At 51.2% G+C, this 14,256-nt stretch overlaps 1 protein-coding gene across 10 annotated transcripts in view; it reads left to right on the forward strand.

The window, feature by feature from the left end:
* JADE2 (jade family PHD finger 2) overlaps nt 1–14,256 on the forward strand; it is a 57,044-nt gene that overhangs the window by 9,330 nt on the left and 33,458 nt on the right. For 9 of the 10 annotated variants that reach the window (XM_009209095.3, XM_009209096.4, XM_009209093.4 and 6 more), the window contains 2 exons: nt 2,195–2,252; nt 4,331–4,425. In XM_009209095.3, coding sequence (XP_009207359.1) covers nt 2,195–2,252; nt 4,331–4,425 — 153 coding nt within the window. Of the gene's footprint in view, nt 1–295; nt 782–2,194; nt 2,253–4,330; nt 4,426–14,256 lie in introns of those variants that run through there. The other variant, XM_021939694.2, reaches the window with a different exon arrangement.

Here is a 14,256-nt window from a genome sequence, read left to right on the forward strand (position 1 = left end):
ACAAAGCTGGGTTGCACTGAGCTGGGCTGAGCTGAGGAAGACGTAGGCTAGTATCAGGAGTCAGGATTCTGCCAGTCAGCTTTTGTCACACTCTCTTTTTTTTTTTTTTTTTGAGATAGGGTCTCACTCTGTCGCCAAGGCTGGAGTGCAGTGGCACGATCATGGCTCACCTCAGCCTTGACCTCCCTGACTCAAGCTATCCTCTCAACTCAGCCTCTTGCATAGCTAGGTCCTTAGGTATGTGCCACCACAACTGGCTAATTTTTAAATTTTTTGTAGAGATGGGTCCCACTACGTTGCCCAGGCTGGTCTCGATCTCCTGGGCTCAAGAGATCCTCCAGCCCTGGCCTCCCAAAGTGCTGGGATTACAGGTGTCATGCCCTTGACACGCAGACTCTGGAAGGCAGTGAGGGTGGCAGCTGTGGGTTGCTGGGCTGTCTGTACTCTACTGCACAGAGGCAGAGTAGTCAGAAGGTCAAGAGCACGGTCTCCTGAATCAAATACAGTCATTGACATCTTGGGCAGGTCACTTAACCTCTGAGCTTCAGTTTCCTCCTCTGCGAAAGGGAAGCAGCCATGGTATATGCGTGTAACGAAGGGCTGCTCTAAGGACTCATTGAGGTCCCTGTGGACCCCCTCCTGCTACCATGAGTGCTTAGCAGTCTTAGTCATCCTTGTTCCTGCCCTTGTGCTGCTTGAACCACCAGTGTCCCTTGGAACCTCGGCCTCTGGAGGGCACTTTACTGGCACCTTTGAAGCTGGGTAGCAAGCAGCCACCTCAGTGAGTCTTCCTGCCATCCTGATCCTGCTGGTGGTGGGCACTGGGGTAGAGAGAAACGCCCGGCTAAGATCAAGTCCAAGGCAGGAGGGCCATCCTGGTCAGCTGAGAGATGTGGGTGTTCAAACCCACCTTCGAGAGCAGATGCTCCCTAGTCTCTGCAGGGCTGCCGTAAGGTGGTGGCATCCCAAGGCTCAGCAGGAATGGACTGGGGTTGGGGGCAGCGGGAGGTAGGTGCAGATGGGCTGGGCAATGGGGCTTTCTCTCTACTGACACAGACTCCTCCCTATCCTTTGCTGTGGGGAGTCAGTCAGGGAACATAGGGGAGCGTGCTCTGAACCCTGAGCCCCCCACGTGTTCTCACATTAGGACTCAGCCACAGGCGAGCTGTAAGACCCAGAGCAGGTTAACGCACCACCTGCTGTGCTCCCCTCTGAGGGGATGAGAGCAGGCTCTGCCACCTGGGACCCATGAGGATTATAGGAAACAGTGGTGGGAAAACACTTCCAGCAGCCAGGAGCTGATGGAGGGTACAAAGGCAGCTCAGCATGCGCCTGGGGATCAGACCTTATGGATTCAGTCCCATCTCAGCCACTTACCAGCAGGACAGGGTGCTGGCCTCACTTGTAAATGGAGCTCACAGCTCACCTGGTTAGGAACAGGAGATGGTGTGGATAAGGGAAGACTCCATGTGAGCTCAGTATGAGGCCCCTATGTGAGAGTTGTCCTTAATACTGTGAAGTTAGATGTTGCAGTTGAGGTAGAGTTTATTTGTACTTTTATCTGGGAAGGGTGATGGGGAGTACGAGGGCAGGGTAGTCCAACCCAGGACCAGTCACCCTGGGCCTGATGTGTCTCAGGGGCCCATCCTGGAGTGTCCCCCACCTCTCCCCGCTTCTGTACACTGCTGACCACCACTCACAGGACTAGGCCCTCAGTTTTGTCTGCATTGGCTTGTTCCTAACTTCCGATAGCACGGTCCTCCTGGAAGAATCAGTCTTGTTTCCTGTCCTCTACCCTCTTCCATCCCTAGAGGACTTGTGGCTCAGGAGGCCTTTGCAGTGGTGGGCCTGCGTGTCCTTGGGTGGCAGCTGGGACTGGGCAGGTCATGGTCACTATTCAGCTTGTGCTTGCTGACACCCCCATGTCCTCTCCCTCTACAACAGCTTTGGTTAGACCCTTGCTTAACCGAGGGCTCTGGGCTCAGGAGATGGGAGATGCAGCCTTTTAGAATCCCAGGGCCTCTGTGGATGGGTGGAAGAGGGTGGTGCTGGCAGAGAAGAAGGCTAGGGCAGGGCTTTATTCTGATCTTTCTGCAGTGGAGTAAGTGGGGGAGGTAGGTTATGGGGTGATTTTCTGAGAGGCTGAGGATTTCCCAAGCCATCGTGAGTATAATGGGCTTGCCTTTTGTTGCAGATGGAAGAGAAGAGGCGAAAATACTCCATCAGCAGTGACAACTCTGACACCACTGACAGTAAGGCCTTCCAATTTGGGCTCCTACAGCGAAAGCATTTGAATAGTGATCAGGCCCACAGGCCCAGGTGGGAGGAGGCTGCCCTATGGTCTTAATTTCACTAAGAGGCATGTTGATGAAAGCATAAATCAAGTCAGGTTTCTCCACTCCTGCCCCTCCACTTCTAAAAAAGTCCCTGCACCTTCCATGACCTCCAGGGCCTTGTTCTCCCAGCTGTACTCCCCCTTACCCTCTAGGTCCCAGCTCCATTTGTTTTGCTCTGGTTGGAACAGATCAGCTCCCCTCTGGGCTTCTCTATATAGTAAGTCAAGGCCCGTATAGAAAGTCTGTATACAACAGATACAAACCCAGTCACCTTTTATCATACTTACTGGATAAGTACCATTTCCCAATCAGTGGTAAGCTCCTTGATAAGAGGTCTCTTGTCTTGCTTACCACTATATCCCCAGCTATGATCTGGCATATAGTAGATGCTCAGTAAATGTTTGCTGAACAAATCAATGAAGATACCCAACCTTCATAGAATCTTGGCAATAGAATCCCAGAGGTAGACTTGTGTGTGGATTGGCGTGTCAGTTGGATGTGATGGTTGCGGGTAGGGGTGTGTGGAATGCATTATCAAGCAGCAGAAGAAGTTTAGGGAGCCTCCCCTGAAATTTGGAGAAGAGAAGGGAGGTTTATGCAAAGTGAGGGCTCTGGTACTAGGTCATAAGGCAGCTCTTCTCGGGTGCCCAGAAAGCCAGGCCTGCCTGTGCCTGTTGGAGTAAGGAGTTCCATCTGCTGTGGGTAGGAGGGTTGTGCTGCCGGGAAGGTCTCATCTAGCAATGATTGCCTTGCTGGAGGCCCAGGCTAAGGAAGAGGCTGACCTGCCAAGGAGGCTGGGCTTGGAGCTGTGCAACTTTAGACCTGTTTCTTCACACTTATGAGCAAGTGAGATTAGGGGGCTTGCCAAGGCCCCTCCTAGCTCCCAGAGTTCCACAGCCCCCCAAAAGCCTAAGCCTAAGGGTAGATCCACTAGGATGACCAAGGAGGTCTCAGCCCTGTCCCTACCTCCAGGTCTCATCTGTTGTCCTTTAGGCTCTGTTTGCTCAGCTTGGCTCTGGCATCCCACCTGGCCAGCCCTTCTTCCCTACAGCAGGAGATCACAGCATCTGGCCTTTTGTGGCTACAACATGCTGCCTGTGGCCTGGCTCAGTAGAACCAAAAACCACATCCTCCATTTCTAACTTTATTGCAGGCAGAGGAACCCTTTGAGAGGGCCAGGTACTTGCAAGGCTCCCCACCAGCCCCCTCCACTGTGCCCACCCGTGGCTGCTACTCCTATTCAGCCAAAACCATAGTGTTTCCCTATATCTTGCTGCTCCTTTGATTCATAGGGGTGGAGGCCACAGCCCTGTCATCCAGCAAGGGCCTTAGACCCTAATAATTATAGTTAATGTTTACTAAGGAATCACTGTGTGCCTGGGACTGTGCTAAGACTTTACAGGCATGATATCACTTACTCCTCACAACAGCCCTTTGAAGATAGGTGTTCTCTTGCCCCCATTTTACAGAACAAAGGCTCAGCAAGATTGAATCATTTGCCTGGGGTGACAAGCTAGTAAGTGGCCGGGTCAGGACTCCGCTGGTAGCCTGGATCTGCTTCAGAGCATCTCTCTTCCCATTGCCCTGCTCTGCCTCTGAATACCCACGGCATCACCCCAGAGTATTGGGACAGTACCTAACCTGGGGCAGGGTGAAGAGTGGGCATGAAAGGCTTATTCCAGCTCTCTTTGAGCACAGTCCCAAAGAGGGCCAGGGACTTGTCTGGGGTCACACATTATACTAATACTGAGCCCCAGTAACAGCCTTTGATTTCTGCAGCCCTTCTGGTTGGCGAGTAGAGGAGGCTTCATGTCCCCATTCATCATTGGGGAGACTGAGGCCCAGAGCAAGGATGGTCTACTAGGTGCTCACTGAGGTGTCTCCCTCCTGAACATTCTAGCCGGGGCTTTGCTTAGAAGCTTCCTATTCTTAGGCATGAGTGGGTGGTGCTCCTGGCCCTCCAGGACCCCTAATGGACTGTTCTCTCTCTGCAGGTCATGCGACATCTACATCCGCATCAAGATGCTCCAAACTGCCCAGCAGCACCAAGTCGGGCTGGCCCCGACAGAACGAAAAGAAGCCCTCCGAGGTGGGTAGTGACGAGCTTCCCAGAGATCCGTGGGGAATGAGAGTGAGCTGCCCTGTGGAGACAGGGGCAGAGCACTCCTCGCAGAGGGCACGGGCAGTGCAGAGGGAGGCCAGCGTGGCCGAGTGGAATGAAGGGGAGTAGGGGCCAGTTTCCCTCAGCCTTCCAGGTTGTTGTGAAGGTGTTCCAATTGATCTGAGCAAGGGGAGAAGCCATTCAAGGATCTCAGACAGGGTAATGACACAGCCTGATGTTTTAGTGAAAGTTCTCCCTGGCTGCTGTGAGAGAAGGGAGAGTTGCAGTCATCCAGCAGGGAAACAGTGGTGGCTTAGAGTTGGGTGGTAGCAGTGGAATGAGAAGCAGTAGGGTTTGTGACATTTTGTAGGCTAAGCCAAGAGTGGTAAGGATTTGCTGGCGCATGGATAAGGGATGGGGTCCTCAGAGCCATCCAGTTAGTCATAGGTTCCTTGTACCCATTTCACAGGCATCTGCATTTGAAGCCTTTCTTACTTTGACCTGGGATGTTTGTTACAGCAGGTAGAGGTTTATGGCCTCTGGAACTGAGAAGAGCACTGGGGGTGGGTAGACTCCTGGACACCTGGACCCTCCTTCCTGAGGTTCCTGAAAACTCCCACCCTAGGGCCTTATTGCTCCTTCTTTTAGGTCTTCAGTGCTAATGCCACGAGGCATTCATTGCACTGACCACAGAAGAAGCCTTTGGCACAGATGGGGCTGCAGGGGCATGGAGAGATGGAGGGTCTTAATCCTGGTTCTTTTTTTTTTTTGTGGAGACTGAGGCTCGCTCTGTTCCCCAGCCTGGAGTGCAGTGGAGCAATCTCAGCTCATTGCAACCTCAGCCTCCTGGGTTCAAATGCTTCTCCTGCCTCAGCCTCCCGAGTAGCTGGGATTACAGGTGCGCACACCACACCCTGCTAATTTTTGTATTTTTAGTAGAGACAGGGTTTCACCATGTTGGCCAGGCTGGTCTTGAGCTCCTGACCTCAGGTGATCTGCCTGCCTCGGCCTCCCAAAGTGTTGGGATTACAGGCATGAGCCACTGCACCCGGCTAATCCTGGCTCTTAAGTAGGACACTGTACTACAGCCAAGAAGTAGCCAGACACTGGGGCTGGATGCTCCTTTTTAATCATTGAAACTAGCCCAGAATTTCTCAGTCCTCTTGTAAATAAGGAAAGTGAGGATGCCAAGGCCATTTAGCCAAGACCTTAAATCCTTGGGGCTCACAGTGCCAAGGGGAGAAAGGCCCAGAGTTTGGTGGCAGGGCCCTCGGCATGGGTTGGGGAGGATGTCTTTGCTCCATGCTGGCCTCTCCTCTGTGCTCCCTCACCACAGGTGCAGTCCTGGCTCCACTGTCTTTAGCCAGCCCTTAGAGGGGGGCTTCTGCAGATCCTTGCATCTGAAAAAGGACTCCGCCTTGCCTCCTCCAGGAGCTGCCCTCCCCAAGGACTCTCCCCTGGGGAGGTGGGAGTGGGATTCTTTGAGACCTGATGCCCCATCCCCCAAGCCTGACCTCCATGGCCCCATGGTGGGTAGGGTATAGACAGTGTTTTCTCTGGGAATACCATTAGAGGAGGGGAATGCAGTGCTGGGGGTGAGGTGGAGGTGGGGTGGGACAATGTTGAATCTCTGACTGCCCTCCTGGGGTAGCCCTGCTTGGTAGGGGGATGGGCTGTGCTTAAGTGCAGCCAAGGAAGCAAAAGGCAAGTGGGGCCTTGGGGAGCCCTGCTGGCTCTTGGTTGTTTGGGACCTTCCCCACCCCTGGTCTTTTTTTTTTTCCTTTTTTCTTTTGAGACAGGGTCTCCCTCTGTCACTCAGGATGGAGTGCAGTGGTGCAATCATGGCTCACTGCAGCCTCAAACTTTCAGGCTCAAATGATCCTCCCATCTCAGCTTCCCGAGTAGCTAGAACTACAGGTGCACACCACCATGCCCAGCTAATTTTTTTTTTTTTTTGGCTTTTTTTTTTTCAGTAGAGACAAGGTCTCACTATGTTGCTCAGGCTGGTCTCAAATTCCTGAGTTCAGGCAATCCTCCCACCTTGGTCTCCCAAAGTGTCAGGATTACAAGGATGAGCCACTGCGCCTAGCCTCACCCCAGTCTTGAGAACTACAGGGACTCCCCAGTTGCTGTGGTTGAAGTAGTAAAACAGTAGCTACCTTTATGTGCCTTCCTGGTCCTGGAAGGCAAGAATTGTCATTCCCATTTCAGACATGAGGAACCTGCCTTTCGAGAATCCCACCTATCTCCTGTTTACCATAGCTGTTCAAGTTGAAGTGGGATGGGGAAGTTTTGGGGAGCTCCTAGGGCTGGCTTATCTCTTTGACTCCACGGGGAGCTTAAGCCAGTCTTCTGCCCCTGCTCTGCTTCCTCCAATCTCCAGTGGGAGGAGGGGCCACCTCCCAGGCACAAGGCTGCCATCTGCACCCAGGATTGGGCCTGCCTGGGAGGAAACAGGTGTCAGCGGAGGCTGAGAAGAAAGAGCAATTTGCATGGGGCAGAAAATTCCCCTGCCTCTTGGGTTTTCCAGCCCAGAGCCTTTGTACCTTTCCACACCTAAAAATAGTCAAACCCATGGTACAAGTATCGATGCCCAACCCTGCTGGGGACTGGCTCCACATGGCCCTGGGTCCAAGCCCAGGAGCCTCCACAGGCTCTGAGGTCTGCCTAGGAGACACCTCCCCACCTCAAGTCCTGGGCTCTAGAAGGGCCAATGAAGTCCTCCCTGCCCAGAACCCTTGAACTGTTGCCGAGCACAAGCTTTTCCTCCTACAGTAGGCTGGAGAGCAGCCTGAGAGGTTTTCCTGGTCCCCTAAGTGACCAGGTTGAGCCGTGGCCGGCATAAATTCCATGTTATCTTGGGGCAGAGAGGAAACCATCAAGGAAAGCTTCCAAGTTATTTGGCTCATGAGAGGGCGGAGATGAAAGCGAGGATTTGGCGGCAGAGAATGTTTGCACTAAATCTCCTCACGGGCTGCTCTCTTCTCTTTCTGTGAATGGCTTGGGTGGGGCCTTTATGGTCTGCTGAGCCTGGGCTTTGGATACCCTGGTGAAGGGGGTCCCCATCTACTCAGTCCCCTAGAGTATGAAGCCTGTGGGGTGGCTGTCAGGCTGGTCACATGGTTTGCTTAGTGTGGCAGGAGTCCCCAGCGGGAACACTTACGGAGTGATGTGTGTGCTGTGGAAACCCCCTTCTTGCTGACTGCAGAGCCATGGAACCCGTGGTTCACTTGTCTCCTCATCTCTAAATGTGGGCAGTGATGGGGTGGGGGTTTGAGGACCAGGAGTGCTTAGCATAGCACAGGCAGTGGGCACAATGAATCTAACCTATGAAAGGGCTGGGGTTGGGTTTGGGTGAGATAGGCAGGGATGCCCTGTGATGACCTCTCAGGAGCTGCCCTTTCCCAGTGCACCCTAAGGGCACAAGTCAAGGGGCACTCTACACCAAGTGAGGTGCCTCAGGGCTGAAGAAAGCGCTTGACCAGGAGTCAGGACCCTGGACAGGGCTAAGGCCTGGAGGCCCAGCTTCCCATCTGGCCCTTGCCCAGTGGCTGGCCCCTCCCTCAGCCAGAGTGAAAGGGGAGTGAGTGCCGGCCTCCAAGCTGAGAGCTGAAGGCATGGGCCCCGGGATTCTTGGGAGGCTGGGCTAGGATTTTTGGTGGAAGTGCGCAAAGCCTGAAGTCTGCCCTGGGAGCTCCTTAAAGCAGTAGAAGGAAAAGGTGGAGCTGCCCCTGAGAACTCAGCCTACTGCCTTCTGTTGCCTATGGCATCCCAGCAGAGCTGTCTATCCTTTGGCCCTGAAGTCCTGAGCCTGGCCTAGGGAGCTAGTATAATAATTTGCACAATGAGTTTCTGGACTTGCCTGGTTCGCTAAATGGTGTAGCCATTGTTAGTGTTGTTAGTGCTTAACCCTTTGTGGGACACATCTCAGAATCTGATGGAAGTCAGAGAGCAGAGATTATTGTTTTAATACCACCCCACCCCAGGTATTCTGATTTACATGGTCTGGAGTAGCACCCTAGGTACCTGTACTTTTTGTTTTTTTTTTTTTGAGACAGAGTTTTGCTCTTGTTGTCCAGACTAGAGTGCAGTGTTGCGATCTCAGCTCACCGCAACCTCTGCCTCCTGGGTTCAAGCAATTCTCCTGCCTCAACCTTCCCGAGTAGCTGGGATTATAGGCATGTGCCACCACATCCAGCTAATTTTTGTATTTTTAGTAGAGATGGGGTTTCTCCATGTTGGTCAGGGTGGTCTTGAACTCCCGACCTCAGGTGATCTGCCTGCCTCGGCCTCCCAGAGTGCTGGGATTACAGGCGTGAGCCACCATGCCTGGCCTTTTTTTTTTTTTTTTTGAGATGGAGTCTCACTTGGTTCCCCAGGCTGGAGTGCAGTGGTGTGATCTCAGCTCACTGCAACCTCCACCTCCCACGTTGAAGAGATTCTCTTGCCTCAGCTTCCCGAGTAGCTGGGACTACAGGCATCTGCCACCACGCTGTGCTAATTTTTGTATTTTTAGTAGAGATGGGGTTTTGCCATGTTGGCCAGGCTGGTCTCAAACTCCTGACATCAAGTGATCTGCCTGCCTCAGGAAGTGCTAGGATTACAGGCATCAGCCACTGCACCTGGCCAGTACCTGTACTCTTTTCTTTTTTTTGAGATTGAGTCTCACTCTGTCACCCAGGTTGGAGTGTGGTGGTATGATCTCGGCTCACTGCAACCTCCACCTCCTGGGTTCAAGCAATTTCCCTGCCTCAGCCTCCCAAGTAGCTGGAATTACAGGTGCATGCTACCATGCCTGGCTAATTTTTGTATTTTTGTTAGAGACTGGGTTTCACCCTGTTGGTCAGGCTAGTCTTGAACTCCTGCCCTTGTGATCCGCCCACCTCGGCCTCCCAAAGTGTTGGGATTACAGGCATGAGCCACTGTGCCCCCTAGTACCTGTACTTTTTTAACAAGCACTCCTGTTGGGATCCAGGGTTAAGAACAACTGCCATAGGGAGGCTGAGGCGGGCAGATCACCGTAGGTCAGGAGTTCAAGACCAGCCTGGCCAACATGGTGAAACCCTGTCTCTACAAAAAAATACAAAAACTTAGCTGATCATGGTGATGCACACCTGTAATCCCAGCTACTCAGAAGGCTAAGGCAGGAGGATCACTTGAGACCAGGAGGCGGAGGTTGCAGTGAGCCGAGATTGCACCACTGCACTCCAGCCTAGGCTACAAAGTGAGACTGTGTCTCAAAAACAAAAAAAAAGCAAAACAAACAAAAGACAACTGCCATAGACTTTTCCCTTCCCTTTGCCTAAGACAGGAGTTCCTGGCTTGGTTGTTCCCTGGAAGCTTCTTTGAGTATTTTTGAGGGGGTAGGGAGTGGAAGCTATGGCTAGGTTGAAGGAGAGGGAGGGAGGCTCTCCAGCCTGGTTCAAAGATCTAAGCAACGTCAGGGAGTGTGGGTGGGGGCAGTCCACCACTCCATCAACTTCACAGAGGGGATGGGGGATTAACAAATTTCTGCCCCGCCCCGGACTTGCCAGGGGTGTGAAGGACAGTTCTGGGAGAGACCTGGAGGCCAGCTGCATGTTTTGGGGGCTACTGTTTGAGGTGGTGTCCTCCTCTGACCTGGGCAGAGACACAGGCGGAAGGGCAGGGCAAGCGGTGGGGGTTTCCCCAGGCAGGCTGTCTTGAGGTAGAAAGCTGCATTTTCAGGAAGTCAGAGTCCCCAGAAGTCAGCCAGTGGGCAGAGGCCTGGGTCTCTGGACTGGGAGCTGCTGATGCTGATCAAAATCAGCAAGTGCTCAAGAGTACCTAGTGGGCCTAGCTCAGTGCTGGGGACAGAAAGCACAGGCCCTGTCCCTGGGGAACTTGTCCTCTGTCAGCAGGATGCAGGTGCTACACAGGAAGGGGTCTGTTATGGGAGGTGCAGCCTGGCTTTGCCAAAACGCCCAGGCTTTGCCCCAGGACATCTGTGACCCCAGGCAAGTGAGCCTCAGAGACCTTATCGTAGAGTTCTGCCTTGGGCCCTCCCAGGGAGTTGATGATCTGTAGATGTGACTCCTTCTGCGGCTCATGGAGCCATGGGGGGTGAAGGGAGCCCCAGAGGTGAGTGGGGCAGGAGGTGGGGAGTGTCGGGTAAAGCAGGCCATCCTGAGCTGGAAGCCTGGATGGTGGGAGTGGGGATTCAGCTGTTAGCTCCTCTATAGGCTCTGGTGACAAATTAGTACGTCCCTAGTTGCATGTACCACTGAGGCCCTTCACCAATGCGTAGTGCCTAGTCCCTGGGGAAGGGGCCCGGGAGAAGCCTCTGTTACCAGCAAGGGGGTGTCCCCCAGACCCAGTGTCTCAACTTGAAAGTCCCTCTATAAGGAATGCCACCCCCACTCCCCAAGAAAACACTGTGAATGGAGATGCAGCTTCTCAGCTTAACCTTTGCTTTTAAAAATGGAATCCTTCTCGTACCCTGCGTGAAGGGTAAAAACAAGGGTAGCCAGACTGCGTTGGGGTTCCAAACCACAGGGTAAATAAGATGCCTTCCTGAGGAGCTGGAGGTGTTATCCAGATGTTTGAAATGCCGTTCTATAGTAAAACAATGAAGGCGTATGGTACAGGAAAATGCAAAATGCCCATAATTTGATAGATAAAACAGGAGAATCCAAAAAAAGGTTTTGTGCTTGCCCTTGTGGTTTTGAGCCAAGTTTCCAGCCCACCAGCAGTTCCTTTGCTACCTTGTGAGGCAGGCGGGTTGGGGCGAGCCCTTCCGCTAGGCTAAGCGCCTGCTTTCTGAGACTCACACTGCCTTCCTCCGGGGTGGGGGGCAGGATCCACTTCTATAGTTGGAAAACATCAGCTAAGTTCCCGCCCAGCTGGAAGGGCCTCCCACCAATCCAGGGATGAGGTCAGAGATAACATCCTTGAAGCACAGTGAAACCCCGTTTCATTAAAAAATGAGCCAGTCTTGAAGTCACAGAGCTGGTTCAGTTGTCGGAGCTGAGGCAGGAGAATGAGGCACGGGAGGCTGTGGAAGGATCTGCCACTGCACTCCAGCCTGGTAGAGCCAGACCCTGCCCCCAAAAAAAATAAATAAATAAAAAATAAAAAAAATAAAATAAAAATAAAAATAAGAAAATAAAAGAAAGAGATGTTGAGTGGTTTTTTTTTTTTTTTTTTTAAAGTGTCTTAAATAGTGGTAGCCAAGTTCATGACTACCAAGCAGGGGTAGCTATTCTTTTTTTTTTTTGAGATCTGACCCCGCCTGTCACTCCAGGCTGGAGTGCAGTGGCCGATCTCAGTTCACTGCAAGCTCCACCTCCCGGGTTTATGCCTATTCTCCTGCCTCAGCCTTCCGAAAGTAGCTGGGACTACAGGCTCTCGCCACCTTGCCCGGGCTAGTTTTGTATTTTTTTTAGTAGAGACGGGGTTTCACCGTGTTAGCCAGGATGGTCTTGATCTCCTGACCTCGTGATCCGCCCGTCTCGGCCTCCCAAAGTGCTGGGATTATAGGCTTGAGCCACCGCGCCCGGCCGGGGGTAGCTATTCTTACAGCCCTTCTCTCATATTTATACTGAATTTAGCTGCATAAGTTTGCTCTTGGCTAAGACACTCTTTATCAGGTTCCGACCCAGGAAAGATGTTTTAAAAGAAGAGCCCTCTGTGTCTTGCAGGCAGTATTGCTGTGGTTAGACAGTGGGGACTTCACGCAAGTGGTTTCACCTTTCTGAATCTCAGTTTCCACATCTGTAAGACGGGTAATAGGAATTAGGGGCCACAATGTATGTAAAACTTTAACATAATACTTGACATGCCTTAACACGGCAATTACCTTTCTCTATTAGCTGTTGTTTCTAATGAGATGAGGTACTCAGAAAACAATTGTGATGAGGTTGGCTCTTTAAGTACAGAACTTCAAACATTCCTTGAGGGGTGAGGAGGAAGCGACCACTTCTAACTCTAAGGCCACTTCTAGCTCTACGTTGGGACTTTTAGTGTAGACAGACATCCAGGAGAGATTGTCCTGGCCAAAGCCATTGTGATTGGCTTTGGGACAGTGACCAAGACCAGTTTCTCAGTTTCACCTGGAAGAATCCTGCCAGCTTCCTGCCTCTTCTCTCCCTGCTAAGACAGGGCAGGAAGTTTTATACTTTAGTCGTACTTCATACAAATCCTGGGATTCATTCATTCATTCACTGACTCTTTCCACAAGCATTTCGTTTTTGTTTTGTTTTGTTTTGTTTTTTGTTTTGTTTTTTGAGACAGGGTCTCACTCTGTCACCCAGGCTGGAGTGCAGTGGCATGATCTCGGCTCACTGCAACCTCTACCTCCTGGGCTCAGGCAGTCCTCTCGCTTGAGCTCCCCAAGTCGTTGGGACTACAGGCAAGCCACCATAACTGGCTAATTTTTGTTCCACAAGCATTTTTGAGTACCTGCTGTGTGTCAAACACTGTGCCAAAAGCAGGCACAGTGATAAACAGGACACATGGAGTCCCTATCTTCTTGCAGCTTGACTATTAGGAGAGATGGACATTAAAAATACAGTTACACAAATAGGCTGGGCATGGTGGCTCACGGCTGTAATCCCAGCACTTTGGGAGGCTGAGGTGGGCAGATCACTTGAGGTCAGGAGTTTGATACCAGCCTGGCCAACATGGTGGTGAAAACCGTCTCTACTAAAAATATAAAAATTAGCTGGGCGTGGTGGAAGGTGCCTGTAATCCCAGCTACTCAGGAGGCTGAGGCAGGAGAATTGCTTGAACCTGGGAGGCAGAGTTTGCAGTGAGCCAAGATCGCACCACTGCACTCCAGCCTGGGTGACAGAACGAGACTCTGTCTCAAAAAATATATATATATACACACATATATATATATATACACACACATATATATATATATATAATTGCACAAGTAATTATATTTTGTAGTGTGATAACTGCTGGAGCTTTTCAGTAACTAAATTTCCTCTTGGTACCTCTTAGTTTGAAATACTCTGTGATACAGTAATTCCCCCCTTGAGAAAAGGAAGCAGAGAACCAAGGTCCCAGGATGAAATGTCCAAATCATAGCTACAAATCTTGAGATTGTATATTAAACCTTGTAGCCTGGTGTCTACTGGCCATATGGTTAGTGCACAGTGAAAGTTGCCTTTTGTCATTATCTTTATTTGCTTTTGAAGGTCACTCACGCTCTGCCTTCTTGCAGAGTTCTTCCTAGGGAAATACGTACAGAAAGCTAGACTTTTGAATGGTTGTGATCTGCAGTCTCAGAAAAAGACGTGAAGGCAAAACCATGTGATGTGTTTCTGGAGCAGTGTCCCTGCATCTGGGCAGAGCAGTCTTTGGCCCCCTCCAGGGCTACATTGGCACCCCTAGCACTCAGATGGGTTATTCAATTAGAGTTTGAGGCCTTTAAACATTTCTTCATACTGTTTGAAGAAGCTACAATTAACATCTCCCAAGCAGCTCAGCAGAACTTGGTTGCTAGGCAGCAGACCTTTAAAGACAATTTGTCAATTTCTGCCAAAAGAGAGGAAAGTAGTAAACATTCACATTCTAAGAAAATTGCTTGTTTTCCAGCTTCCAACTTTCTTGCCACAGCAAGGCTTCTCGTTCATCAGTGTCCATTTTATTCTTTATTTAGTTTTCATAAATCATTCAAAGGAGTTTTAGGAGAATGTTTAAGCCTTTTTCAGGCCTACCTCCTGGAAATTCAACACAAAATGATGTTTAGGTTACAATTGGCTGCCATATTTGTGGGCAGTTTTTATATAAATGCACAGAGGCTCCTTTGGAAGGCATGGAGTACCCAGCTGTAGTCTTGGACAGCAACCA

The sequence above is a fragment of the Papio anubis genome, chromosome 5 (assembly GCF_008728515.1).
Source record: "Papio anubis isolate 15944 chromosome 5, Panubis1.0, whole genome shotgun sequence".
In the NCBI taxonomy this organism is placed as follows: Eukaryota; Metazoa; Chordata; class Mammalia; order Primates; family Cercopithecidae; genus Papio; species Papio anubis.